Below are 14851 nucleotides of genomic sequence, written 5' to 3' on the forward strand. Positions count from 1 at the left end.
AGAGCTGTCTTTTTCATACATCCCATGTTGTTCTTTTAGAAGTTACCTTGCTCCTGCAGAGATGCAGACCCTGAACGAAGTGGTGTATTTCAACACAGCTAACACCCTCCGTGAGCACTTGAATGCTGCCCCACGGATTGCTCTTCACACAGCTCTGAACAACCCCTATTGCTACCTGAAAGTAAGAAATGGACAACAACTGTGTGACTTGTTCATAGTTCTGTGTGTAATTCGTGCATGGTCTGTGTGAGGCTAATGTGTGTATTTTAATGTTGCTATTTCATAACATTTGGCGCACAGTAGGGTCTGTCACAAGGAACAAGCAAGTGGCTCTTTATGAAGCAGCTGGGGAACTGGCTGAGAGCCAGAGAATCTGCCTGATTCAGGAAAAAGCTGATGCTGCTTCATTAAGAGTTTTGGACGGGAAGGCAGTTTCCAGAGCCTCATTTTTAACTGCCTTCTCTACAGAGATAAGCAGAAAGACTTTCTCACCTTCCACTTTGACTGGGTGACTGTGTCCCTGAAAAGAGAGTCCTCCAGTTACCAAACCTGGTCCCAGAGGCCCTGTTCACTTTACAAAAATAGTGTTTTGTCCTATGTCTTTGTAAACTCATGTAGATTGGCTGCCTGATGGAGCTGCTGGTCAGCTGAGCTGCTGAAATTAAGGACAGACTGGCTGTATACAAAAGTATCTAAAAGACTCCCTCCTTTTCATACCTATAACATAGTGATGCCCTGCCCCTTCTTGTTCCAGACCTTCAGAGATCCGCACACCACCTCCCCGTGAGCTCTTGAACGAAACTAGCCCCCCTGCACATAGTCAAAGCCACAGGGTGGCAGGGAAGGAGAAGGGGTGGGTGGGAGAGAGGCAGGAGTGGGCATTCTTTTCTCTTTCCCACTCTCATGCACAGTTCCCTGATGCCCATCCAAACCATCCCCGTGTCCCAGTTTTTTCTCTTTAAAAATATGGCCATTATGTGGAAAAATGAGATTATTGCCATTCATGGATGTTTGCATGCTTGCTGCCTGAGTCAAACCCAAACCAAACTGGATAAGTGTTTGAATTCTGTGATCCAGTCTGTGTTGGGTTTGTTTGTGTGCTTATTTATCTGACTCTTTACAATTTTATCTGGTTATAAAAACACAAAAGACTTAGATTAGGAGAGCCAGCTAAATCCAGTTTCTAATGTGCTTAATGAATATTCTCTTAATTAAATTTACAGAAATATATAAAAGACCTCTATCTTTACACATTTGTTCTTTGCATTTTTGATGCATTTCTTATGCTTGTTCGGTGTCTAACTCAGTGTCTAGTAGGAGTACTGGCTGTGGCAGTGTATTACTACTATTTTAATCTGTTTGAATTGAAGATATAATTTCCCCAACAGTGTCTATAAATTCTGCAGAGTTTGTACTTTCATGGGCTACAACCAGAGCAAAAGTTCTCTGATAAAGATCTAGCTATCCAGAGCTATTCCTACCAAAAAGGTGCAGGCAGGAAAGAATCTGCCACTGTAAGGTACCAGCAAGTGATTAATGATATGATGCCATTTCTCATGGGACTCTAACCCAGCTTTTACCTCAGCAAAATGTGAACTGGGTTGGTATTTAGCCTGACAGAAATGTGTACAAAAGAACTGTAATTCTTCTTCGAGTGCTTGCTCATGTCCATTCCATTGTAGGTGTAACCACATGCACTGGTGCCAGAAGTTTTTCCCCCAGTGGTATCTGTAGGGGACCGGCTCTGGCACCCTGTGACGTGGCACGCGTATGCACCGGTATAAGGGGTGAAGCCCGCTCCCCCCCAACCCTCAGTTCCTTCTTACTGCCAGTGATGGTGCTGAAATGTCTTCTTGCCTTGGCAAGCTTGCTCCTCTCAACTAGTTGTGAACTTTCTGTATATAGTTGTTATAAATTTGTTAGTTTTATAGTTCCCTTAGTGTTAGGGTTGCCAACCTTCCAGGATTGTCCTGGAGTATCCAGGAATTAAAGATTAATCTTTAATTAAAGATTGTCATCTGGTGAAACCTCCAGGAATACGTCCAACCAAAGTTGGCAACCCTACTTAGTGTAGACTTAGTTTTAGTCCTGAATGGGACTTAGCCTAGGGACGGGGCATGCCCAGTCCCCAGGCTTCAAACCTTGTGACTGTTGCAAGAAACCCATGCCAGTCAGCGATCCCCGTAGAAGCTGTTTGAATTGCTTAGGGGTAATCCACGTTAGCAACAAGAATCACACAAACATGAGACGAGTGTCTCACAAGCAAGAGCTTCAGATCGTGGACCAAAAAGGAGCAGGACATTCATCTCCGAGCACTCCTTATGGAGTCGGCCCTTACACCGGCCTCAGAGCGGACCAGGTCGGACTCCGCTCCTAGCATTGCGGCCTTGGTCCAGAGCATTCTGCCGGCACCGGCCTCAGACCAGCACCAATGCCCATCCCCAGTAACAGCTAAAAAGCAAAGAGAGGTCAGGAGGGGACATTCTTCTACGTCCCATAAAGGGGAGGAGAGCAAAGGCACGCGAGGGGCAGCTCTTCCCCTCTAGACAGAGGTCGGGCTCCGACTCCCACTGAGTGGTCAAGCCCACTCCAAGACTCACCTGCCACCCCGGGGAGCATCAGAGGCACATGGCACCTCGCGGTGCCATCCACACCGCCTCGGAGGTGCCTCATTTGAGGGATACACCTGCCTGGGACCTTTCCAATGGTCACCATGAGTCCCGTTAGCGCTCGCCTGAGCAGCACCACGAGCCCACAGACACGAGTTGGCTTGCCTGCCAGAGTTCCCGGCGTCGTTCCTTGGAAACCAAGCAGCATTCCTCAGGCTCGAGGCGGCGATCACCAGTGGGCTGGCGCAGAGGCGCGGCACCAGTCCCCAGAGCCCTGGTGCTGGGAGCACCCGAGCCACTCTCCCAGCTCATGGCACCGCTTTGGAGGGTCGAGACGCCTGTCCCCAAAGCCCCATCGCTGGAATGCCGGAACAGTTCACTGCAAGCGCATCAATGGTCTCTGACACATCGGTCTACCCGCTCCCATTCCTGCTCCTGCTCAACGGAACGGCATCGCTCGCGAAGCATAAGGCGTCGATCACCAGGGTACCATCGCCTATCAACCGAATGCTGTCACAGGATTGCAGCACCAAGTGCCATCGCCCTCATACAGATCCTCAGCGGCAGTCCAGGGCCAGAGCCGATGGGATCGAGGTAGACAGGCAGCCTCAGCACCGTCCTGGTCCCCCAGGCATGTATGCCCTTCCTCAGGCTCCAACAGCGAGGAGGAAATCCTGCTCACTGGCCAGGGCCACCCATTGGGGGCACCGGCATTCCCCACTGGGCCACAAGTGGCAACATGGCTTCAGGGCCAGTGGCCTGCCCCCTGGCAACTCTGGAATTCCTGGGGATTTCCCCAACCGTTGCAGGTGCATAGGTCAGCCTCAGGGGCATCTGACAAATGGTTGGCGACAGTCTCCCACCTGCCCCCTGACTCGGATGTGGAGTCAGGGTGGGCTCCCCAGGTTCAGCCAGCCTTGGCTGAGGCCCCCATGGCAGAAGTGGTGGAGTTGGTTGACCCGCCTGTACCTGCCTCCTCGTCTTCTTTGCATGATGAGGCGATGGTTGGGCCCTCGCACCTGGTTCCACAGGACCATGCCAAGGCTCACCAGGAGCCTATGCGCCCCACTCCAGAGGGCGCCAGAACCAGTCCCATACGGATACCACTGAGGGGGAAAAGCTTCCAGCATCGGTGTATTGGGCAAGCATACACACCTACAATGGAATGGACATGAGCAATACATCTTGAAGAACAGTTTCAAAAAGTTAACTGTCTTTTCTGTCCTGATGGATTGCTTGGAAACCCAGCTACTGGCAATTCAAAATATCACAGCTAGGAACTGCTTGGCCTTGTGTCAGTGTGATATGGATAATATGAGCCCAAAATATCCCTGGGGCTTAGAGAATCATGGAGGCATCATGTTTGATCTTGCAAGGAGGGTGAGTTTCACACCGAACTTGAGTAATAATTCCCATCCCACCAAGATGTTTGGAGCATTAAAAAACAAAAAATTCCATAAGCTCTCCTTTTTTGGAGGGAGGGATACTTTGACACAAGGCCCTTGATAAAGGGAATAAATAGAGATCCTGAAAAACTTATTTTTCCTCCATCTGCTCCCCTCAAAAACTAGCACAGCCAGGTTTTTAACTTGTTCCTGAGTATCTATTTATGCTCCTTACTTGGAAGCAGCACTAATTGCCAATTAAATGTAAAGTTGGTGTTTAAGGTCCTCCTTTTCATTAATGATTGCATTCTAGAACAACTTCCTGCTTATCAGTCTTAGTATGTAGTTATTTCCTGCCAGAGACAGATTATCTGCTGTTACCTCAGGAAGCTGAGGTTTCCATGAGCACTGCTGCAGCTCCCTCAGGGCATGCTATAAAGACCTGGCCATAAGATCATAAGCAAGCTGTCATTCTCCAAACTCAGGCATAGACCATGCATTGCTAATCAATAGTATTCTCCCTTGATTAGTTCCTTTTTTCCAATGTTCAGTCCAAATGCCCGCACTATAGAAGTTGGGCCTTGCCCTGTTTTACACAGCTGTTTGATTTCAAACCAAATCAAAGTGGTCTTACTGGTTGGTAAAATGGTAGCATAGGGAATGAATTGCATTATTTTCATGAATTGCTGGCTGGCTCACCAATGATACAGTACAATTTATCAATCTAGACATCAGCTGCATTAGTTAATAGACACACTATTTAGACTGAAACCATCTGTACTGAACTGTCAGGTAAATTGACATAATACCTAATCCCTTCAATTTCTGTCGTCTTTGCATAGTGTAATTGAATCTGAAAATCTGAATTTCTGAAAACTCTATAAGGGAACTTCCCATAGGCACTGGGATTGCTGAACCCAATCATGAAGCTAAAGCTCACAAACTGGAAGAATCAGTTGTAAAAGGCAAATTTAGAAATGTAATATACAGGAAATGAAAGTAATTCCTTGCCTGATCTTTTCCTCTGTATTGAAAAACCTTTGCTTATGGTGGTGTCCTTGTTCAGCATTTTTTAAACTTATTTTCTAACTGACCTATTATGCAACCAAATGTTGAAGTATGGGTTTTAGCCCCGTTATTAGCAGCTGATAGTAGCAGAATCAACGGTGTTGTTCACAGCGGGAGCTCCTGGCCTGTTAATGTGGATAAAGTACAATCAATAAATGTATGAGCTGATGTCACAGTGCTATGGATTGCAACAATAGCATAGATGATTTTTTTTTCTTAAATAAGGTCCTTTTTTAACTTTGCAGTCAACTAACTAAAGTGTTGTCGGTTTGGATTTCCTGACATGTGGAATGGTTTCTGAAAATCAGACTTCAGCTTTGCAAGTACTGGTTTTCAAACCAGAGAGAGGTGATGGTTTATACACACTGAAGATAAAACTATAAGAAAAACAAGTAAACTTGTTAATGTATGCAGACAGATTTATGCTTGTATTCCTTCCCTCCCTGAGGGCAAAAAGCACTCTGACATTTATATATTTGATAATGAGGACAGAGATGAAGTGTTAATCAATTTCTTACCTGATTTATAGATTAAATATTCCTTACTCTGGTGTACAAAATAGAACAAGCAAGAGAGAAGGGGAATAAACTTAATAAAATACCTGCTGTGGGTGCTCCACTGTAGGTGTGCTTGCGTCCCTGAGCTGCTGATCAGAGAACTTCTATAGCAGTGTCCATTACGCCCACACACGCACTGTCTATCCTTGTGCCCTGCCACAAGGCTAGCCAGCGTGCCGTGGGCTAACCCCCCTCAGTTCCTTCTCAACTGCTGCAGCTAGAGACAGAGCTATTGGCCGTCCATTACTACCATTACCTTCACTTACATTTCTATAGCTAGTCTCCCCAGTCGTAGTTGTAGTTTTCTTCTTTTCTATTTTCTTCCTAAAAAAGGGGGGGGAGCTTCTCCCCCCCCTTTTTTTTGTTGGGGACCCTTCCCCCAACAGGATAATGCTTGGTTTACTGGACTTCCAGAAGTGCCTCTTGTGTAAAGAGGCTATCCCTATAGCAGACAAGCACTCCTGGTGCATACGCTACCTCGGGGAAGGCCACATTCCACAGAAGTATGGTCTCTGCCAGCAACTCAGGCCCAGGTCCTGCAAGGACAGGGAGTTGAGACCAGAAGATCATCTTCATGGAGGCAGTCCTCCAACCCTCCCCGGACCCTCACCAAGAGTCGCCTGGCAGACGTGATTCTTCCCCACTGCCCTCAACTTGCAAGGACTGTGGGTCGAAGAAATCAGCCACTGACCTCTCTCATAAGTCATCAAAAAACAGAGCAGGAAGTCCTCATAGTAAGCCCCAAGCCAACCATAAACAGTCTCCAGTATCTTCTGTACTATCTGCACTGAGACAATCTCAGTCCAGTATCCATGGCTCACAAAGATCTGCAATGGCAGATACAATTGACACACCTAAGAACCCAATAGGCACAAGCACCGAGTTAACAGCACCAAAGGACAAGGACAGGAGTCAGCACTCCACTAAGAAGATGCTGCCGGTACATGCTACTCCATCAGCACTGTCATCAATGCCCCATTCAGCACTGGAGTGGTCAGTGTGGGCAAGATCTCCATTTCCCTGGTACTGCCAGTGACACCAAGGCAGTCGGTACCACTGAAATTCCAACACTCGAGAGACCTCTGCATTTCCAACATACTGGAGTCTCCTTGTCTCAGTACTGGGACCTCCACACCAGTCTTCTTGTGGTACGGGAGTCTTCCCTGCCACATGCCCCTGCTCTCAACCGTTGGCACCACCACAGGGCTCTATGCCTCCACCAGGCCAGTGGCCCATGCCTCTCAAGCATCTAGTCCTACCCGAGATGCTCCCCCTCGGCTACGGCCTCCAGAGCCTCAGAACCTCCAGAAGAGAATGTGGAGGAACAGGAGGGCGGCATTGAGGAAGAGGTGACCCTGAGGACCATATCCTCCTTCCCATATGAGGCCATCATGCATCCCACACCATCCCTGGCTGATGACTTCTGCCTTTTCCAGGACCTAGCAAAGAGAGTGGCAGACACTCTGCAGATATCATTAGAAGAAATCAAGAACACCCATCACAAATTCCTTGACATACTCCACTTCTCCTTATCCTCAAAAATAGCCCTCCCTATTAATGAGGCTCTTCTGGATCCCGGAAAAACCATATGGCAGACCCCAGCATCTGTGGCACCTACATGGAAGCGGGCCGGAAAAAAATATGTCCCAGCAAGGGAGATGAAATTCTTCTTCTCCCACCCTCCACCCAACTCCACAGTGGTGGACGCTGTCAGTTCTCATGGCCATCAACACCAAATGAGGCCCGGTCCCTACAATGAGGATTGGAAGCATTTGGACCTCTTTGGAAGGAAAGCCTACTCTTCTGCCTTTCAAATTGCCAATTACCAAGCCCTAGCTGTTTAATACAACTATGTGAACTACTAGAAACTCAACAGTTTTATTGATCAGCTGCCTAACATGCACCGCGACCAATTCATAGCTATCATTCAGGAGGGACAGTTAGTGGCCAAGACAACACTACAATCTGCTGCCCCAGGTCCATCTCCCTGGTGATGATTGTGTGGCGTGTACCCTGACTACATCTGTTGAGCTTCCCTAATGAGGTCCAGTCAACTGTCGAAGATCTTCCCTTTGAAGTCACCGAGCTCTTTCCTCTCTTCACACCCTAAAAGAGTCTAGGGCTACTCTCTGCTCTCTGGGCCTGGGCATCTACACACCAGGACAAGAGAAAATTTAGTCCTCAGCCCCAGTACAAACCATGTACTTTCCAATACCCAACTCAACGCTACTACAAGCCCAAGAGAAAGAAAATTAAGTTCACTGGGCATAAATCGTCCGTCCCACAGTCTTTCACATCCCAGCCATCCTCTTCTAAGCACCAATTTTGACATGTTGGTCAATGTGACGATAGACCACTTGCCCCAACCACTACAACTGACTACTGCTTTCCACCCATTTGGCCACCATCTGAGAATGCATAACATCGGACCAATGGGTCTTGGAGATTGTTCATAATGCGTACTCCATTTTACCTCCCAACTCCCTCCACAACCCCTTCCCTGTCCCTCTTCAGGGACCCTTCTTGCAAGAATTTACTACAACAAGAGAGAGATCATCATCTCCTCCAGGTAGGAGCCATAGAACCAGTACCCTGACATTTATGAGGCAAAGGGTTTTACTCTCGTTATTTCCCAATACCCAAGAGGAAAGGAGGTTGGAGACCCATATTAGACCTCAGAGTACTCAACAAGTTTGTCAGAGCTCAAAAATTCAAGATGGTCACTCTAGCAACAGTTATTCCAGCATTGGAGCAGGGAAACTGTTTTTCAGCCGTCTACCTTCAGGACACCTACTTCCATATCTCAATCCTACCATCTCACAGACAGTTCCTTAGATTTAACCTAGGACAAGATCACTACCAGTTCAGAGTACTGCCCTTCGGGCTATCATCTACTGTGAGAGTATTCTCCAAGGTTCTCTGAGTAGTGGCCGTGCACTTACGTTCCCAAGGGATTGTGATTTACCCCTACCTGGACGATTGCCTCCACAAAGCTCAGTCCCTCCAAGAGGCTTGCTGACTCACTAAATCTGAAATAGACTTTTTCACAGAACTGGGCCTACAGATCAACACCTAGAAATCAACCCTCGTTCCAGTTCAACTTCTGGAATTCATAGGCGCCGATCTCAACTAGTTACAGGCCAGAGCACTCCTCTCTCAATGCAGATTCCTCTTCTTGGCCACACTCATAGAGACCGTTCAAAAGAGCCCACAGATATCAGCCAGACACTGCCTCCAACTCTTGGGGCATATAGCAGAAGGCACAGCGATGATACCACATGCCAGGCGTCACATGCAATGCCTCCAGATGTGCTTCAGCTCAATTTACAGACCAAACAGAGACTAGACAAGGATCAAAATCTCCTTAGACTGGTGGAAAGACCCAGCCATTATTTGCAGGGGGATTCCCTTTTCACAACCCCATCGCGCCACCACTTCCCTCCCCGTTGTTCTTTTTCACCATTGATGCATCGCTCATAGGGCAGTGCGTGTATCTAAACGACCTCACAATACAAGGTAGGTGGTCATCCACAGAGATATTCCTTCACATCAACCTCCTAGAGCTCAGGGCGGTCAGGAATGCTTGCGCCCATTTCCTCCCACTGATCAAGGAATCACAAACGAGACTCCTAACAGACCAAATGGCATGTATATACTACATAAGTCGACAAGGGGGAACCAGGTTGCCCTCCCACTGTCAGAAGCAATGAGACTATGGAACTGGTATATTTCCCATGGCGTCACACTGTTAGCAGCTTACCTCCTGGGCGCACACAACTCGATAGTGGACAGTCTGTCGCAGATTCCCACACGACCATGAGTGGGAGCTAAACCAGCCGTACTTCACGACCTATTCAGGCGGTGGGGCACACTGACCACAGAACAGTTCACCACTTACCTACTCTACTGCTCCAGAACAGGGATAGGACAACACTCCATGGGCAATGCTCTCCTCCTCACCTTCTCTATGCCTTTCCTCCTTTTCCCCATTGTCAATAGTCCTGTTAAAAATAAAAGAAAGAGAGAGCACACGTCATACTTGATTGCTCCTACGTGGCCAAGACAGACCTGGTGCCCTTACCTGTCGTAACTCTCAGTGTGCCCGCCGATCTCTCTCCAGTGCATGCCATACCTCCTCTTGCCGAACAAAGGACGCACTCTACATCCCAACCTAGGGATCCTTTGCCTCAAGGCACAGATTTTTTATGGCTCCAACACCTAGAGAACTCCTGCTTGGAGGAGATACAAGAGGTATTACTACACAATAGACAGTCCTCAACACGCCATACTTGCCTGTGAAAATGGTCCAGATTCCAGTTTTGGTGTTCTTCCCAACAAATCTCCCCAACATCTGCAGCTATTCCAAAGATCCTAGAATATGTACTGACCCTAAAAAGATTGGGGTTATCTCTTAGCTCTTGGAGTCCACATAGTGGCTATAGCAGCCTTCCCCCAACAAGTAGAGGGATACTCAGTGCTATCACACCCAACCACTACAAGATTCCTCCGGGGTATAGTAAACCTTTTCCCACAGCCCCGACTTCCTATCCCCACATGATACCCAAACCTGGTATTGAAAGGACTGACTAGGTCTCCCTTCGAACCCATGGCCACCTGTTTGCTATCAGAAAGGCCATTTTCATTGAGGTGTGTAAGCAACCACCCTGGATAGGAGAATAGGAGAAATCGCAGCTCTGATAGCACATCCCCCACACAGTATTCTTTTGGGACAAGCTTATGCTCAGGCCACATCCAAAATTCATCCCTAAGTTAACCTCTCCATTGCACATGAATCAATTGATTCACCTTCAGACTTTCTACCGAGACAACAGAGAGGCTATATTACACACATTAGATGCCCGGAGGGCCCTTGCCTTTTACCTGGATAGGACAAAGATTTTCAAGAACTCTCCTAAGCTCTTCCTCTCTATTGCAGAAAGGTCCAAGACTATTAGCAATATCAGCCCAGAGACTCTTCCAATGGGTCTCGAACTACATTAGACAATGTTATCAAGTTTGCAGTATGATCCCTCCATACAGTATTCGCACGCACTCCACAAGGTTGATCTCATCCATCGCCTTCTTCAAGAATGTCCCTATCAGAGATCTGTAAAGCAGTGATATGGGCATCAGTCCACACCTTCTCAGAACATTATGCAATCACTGGGGCGTCTGCCTCCAATGCCATCTTCAGCACCACAGTATTGTCATCTGTAACTGACCCAACTCCAAAGTCCCAGCCCTCCAATAGGGATACTGCTCAGGAGTCAGTGGAGCACCTATAGGGACGCTTCTCAAAGAAGAAAAAAAAGTTATACACCTTGTGCAGTAATGATGGTTCTTCGAGATGTGCGTCCTGATGTGTGCTCAACAACCCAACCCTCCTCCCCTCTACTTCGGAGTTCTTTTCTATTACTCTGCGTTAGAGAAGGAATTGAGGGAGGTTAGCCCATGTGCACTGCCTAGCCTCGTGGTTGGGCACGAGGAGAGACTGCGCATGTGCGGGCCTAATGAACACTGCTACTGAAGTTCTCTAGTCAGCAACGCAGGGATGCAAGCACATCTAAAGTGGAGCACCTATAGGGACACATTTCGAAGAACCATTGTTACTGCACAAAGTGAGTAACTTCTTTTTGCAAACCAGATGATAAATCATTTAATTTCTTATATCGCCAGTGGATTTGTGTTGGGGTTTGGGTTTTTTTTTGTTTTTTTGCACTCACCGTACTTCTAGAGGCACAAACAATAAATATGAAAAAATACAGACAGTACTAACTTCCTGAGTTATCTGGGGTTGATCATATTTGCTTTCAACTCTAGAGATCTTTAAAGATAAAATATGCGGTGAAAACTACTGCCTTCATTTTCTCTATTTTTTTTTTATCAGAATCAAACTTTGAAAAGCGACGTCGGATGCATTTCTAATACTGCTCCTGACATATGCATAGTGTATAAACTTCATTTGGAGTGCGGCAGATTAATAAATCTTGTTGACTGGTTAGAGGTATGTGAAGATGAAAATATTGATTATATAGGTGTATAGTCTCTAGATTTTGCTGATTTTTTTTTGCATGCTTTTCTTCATTTTGTTTTTGTTTCTCTTCAATGCCATCACTTTTGAAAGTCGAAGTCTTCTCATGCCACACTGACTCCTGTCCCTGCAAGTACATGTAAGGCCCACAAATCACCATCCCACTCAACCTCCCCTCCCAGTGCTGGGAATCATTTATTACCAGCATTGCTATCCCAACAATGAAAATCCCTGTTGCTGCTTGTACCTTGTTTATGTTGAGTAAACCAAATTTTATGCTTTACAGAGCTACCTTTTTCCTCTTTAGCCTTTTAACATTTGCTGATGCTCGTGTTCACAGAAAAGCTTGTGTAATGCAAGTACTGTCTCTGAGATGTGTGTGGTTGGAGGGGTTACGTATCTTACCTGCTTTTCTCTTTAGGCCTTTTCAACTGTGGTAACAGCGGTTGAAGGAACAGATCCAGATTCAGTGGCCACAGACCAGGTGGATGAAATTATCCAGTATCCTTTATTATTTCTCGCTTGAATTTATTTTTTAATGTTTATATATGTGCAAGCCAGTGGCCTTTTTCTTGTGTATGAACAAAGCTTTTACTAATACAGCTTCCCCATGCACCGAGAACTGACTGAAAGAGGGCTAAATACTTTTCAAGCAATCTTATAATAAAAAAATACAAAAGGACGGTTGACCATTTGTCATATGGCGCTTTTTGCCAAAACCTTAATTCTTTTAGGGTTGGGCGAGGTAAGGTCCCAAGTGCCACAGAATGTTGTTAGTATAATATATGCCCGTTTCATTATTCTGTAGCATATTGTAGATTTCCTTCAAAAATGTCAACTTGCATTTAATATTTCTAAGGAAGTTAAATCCTCTACCATTTAAAATCAAGTATATTTAAGTGTTGAGGAGAGATGAATGGCACAAACAAGCACATCAAAGGCATCACCTCACTTATTATGCAAATAAAAATTAATGCCTGAATTGAAGTCAAAAGCTGGGGCATTGTTTCTGTAACCAGAGGATGGGTTTCAGTGAGGTGGATGGGGTTCTGCCCCTCATTCTTCAGTTGTGTCGTCCAGGAATGTACAAACAGAATAACCCTAAATATTGAGTTTACAAAATTAATAGTTTGTAGCCCTTGCTCCTCAGTCACCACCATATCCAACCCAAACAGCTAGGAGCTGCATGAGTTAGAGCAGTGGTTCTCAAACTTTTTTACTGGTGACCCCTTTCATATAGCAAACCCCTGAGTGTAACCCTCCTTCCCCCTTTTATAAATGCTGGAGGCGAGGCGGAGTTTGGAGTGGAGGCTGACAACTCACAACCCCCCATGTAATAACCTCATGATCCCCTGAAGGGTCCCGAGCCCCTGGGTTAGAGCAAGGGATACTTTCTCCTGTAGGTCAGAGGTCATGTTGCCTTGATTTAAATGAATTTCAATCTGTGCACACACCTTCTTGAAACAGTGCTTACTATGCACCAATAAATCCCTCCCATGCTCGAGAGAAATTTAAGTGGTGACTTCATTCAATTATTTTAATCATGACATATATACTTGTTAATTTCCTTTACCAGAACTTCCAGCGCTCGTTTTATTAGAGCCGTTTCAGAACTGGAACTTTTAGGGTTCATAAAACCTAGCAAACAGAAAACAGATCATGTGGCAAGGCTGACATGGGGAGGCTGTTAAATGATAGAACAAGTCAAGAAAGAGTAACCAATGTATGCACGCTGCCTATGAAAATTCATTATGGCCTAAGGGGGACAATGTAGCCCTTGGGACAAATTAATCCTTTATGTAACTCTACTGATGTTAAAGGAGTTAAACTAAGGATAAATTTGACCTCTTATGTACTATATTCTAATTGCCAACAAAATATTACCTCTTTTCTATATGTTTGTATGGACAAGGAGTCAGCTTTAGTACATGATTTAATATTCACTTAAACTTGCAAAGTTCTGACCACTGTTCTGTACCAGCTTTCATCTTCTGTGATGTATGCTAGGAGGCCAGAACGAGATTATGTTGAATTTTCTTTTAATGTGTAATCCTGAATGTAATTTGCTCACAATCTGGATTTAAATGGTCATGTTATGAAATGTTCTCCAGATACTGCATATTTTCAAAAAATCATTCTGCTGAGATTTTAAACAAGCCTCTGTAACCCTAACCCACTGAGAACTCCCCTTGTGGTGTGCAGTACCAGCAACTCTGAGTGGAACTATTTGACGATCCCGGTGATGGTACCCTGGGAAGACTTGTCTACAAACAGAAGAAAACCAGGTTTCTGTATTAGAAAATGAAGGAAAAGTGTTCCTGAAGGGACAAAAACAATTGTTACAATCCAATTTGATAACATAGCTGGACACTAAATAAGACTATTTCAAAAATACTCCTTTACCTAGCCTACATTAATCAGATTTCATTATCCACCTAGGAGAAATGAGAACATTGTACAATTGAGTGCTGAATGAAGGTAATAAAATACCCATTTAAAGTACAAGGTCATCATTTCTCATCCCCGCCGCGCCCCCCCTCCCCCCCCCGAGATTTTTGTTCATTGTGCAGTGGGACAAGTAAGGGAAACAGCTGTGTGGGAATAATGTAACTGTTGAAATGATTTCATAACTGACAGCTATTCAGCCACTGCTATTAGGTGATGGGTGGAACATTCCAAACCATTTGTGCCCTACGCAAGGAATGAAATAAGTTTAAGCATGAGGCTAGCCTAGCCTAGTGAAGTGTAGACATCAAGACAGAACCACTCCAGATCACAAACCGAGCGATTGTGAATTTTGTAAAGTGCAATGTGGAAGCCTAAAATAAGGCTACACTGTTTCTCAGCATTAAAAATCTGCAATACAGGTTTGTCCTGATATAATAATCTATTGTGATTTCTCTCCCCAGGAAGATAAATAGTTGATGTGCAGTGTTTGACTTTTTAAGTTAGATTGAAGATCTCAGTATGGAATCGTATGGGCAAACTAGCCTACTTCAAAGCAAGGACCAAGGTTATATTTTTTCTGATGAGCTGATAAATAGCCCCCAAAAGTACTCAGATACATTCTCAATGTGATTTGTGCAAACTTCAGGCCAGAGAGTCTTACTACCGTTACTATGAACTGCACAGCTAAAGGGTTAGTGCATTTACTCCTAAAGGCCAACCAATGCTTCCCAGCGGAAATTTTGACTGGTAACT

At 45.5% G+C, this 14851-nt stretch overlaps 1 protein-coding gene across 5 annotated transcripts in view; it reads left to right on the forward strand.

Annotated features, from left to right (window-relative positions):
• The window catches only part of ORC3 (origin recognition complex subunit 3), a 75263-nt gene extending 60730 nt beyond the window's left edge, over positions 1-14533 (forward strand). For 4 of the 5 annotated variants that reach the window (XM_005299700.4, XM_005299701.5, XM_065590170.1 and 1 more), the window contains exons 17-20: positions 40-181; positions 11507-11623; positions 12072-12151; positions 13236-14533. In XM_005299700.4, the coding sequence (XP_005299757.1) occupies positions 40-181; positions 11507-11623; positions 12072-12151; positions 13236-13341 (445 nt within the window). In that variant the 3' untranslated portion in view covers positions 13342-14533. Of the gene's footprint in view, positions 1-39; positions 182-11506; positions 11624-12071; positions 12152-13235 lie in introns of those variants that run through there. The other variant, XM_065590171.1, reaches the window with a different exon arrangement.
• Positions 14534-14851: the final 318 nt, after the last annotated feature.

The sequence above is a fragment of the Chrysemys picta genome, chromosome 3, assembly GCF_011386835.1.
Source record: "Chrysemys picta bellii isolate R12L10 chromosome 3, ASM1138683v2, whole genome shotgun sequence".
In the NCBI taxonomy this organism is placed as follows: domain Eukaryota; kingdom Metazoa; phylum Chordata; order Testudines; family Emydidae; genus Chrysemys; species Chrysemys picta.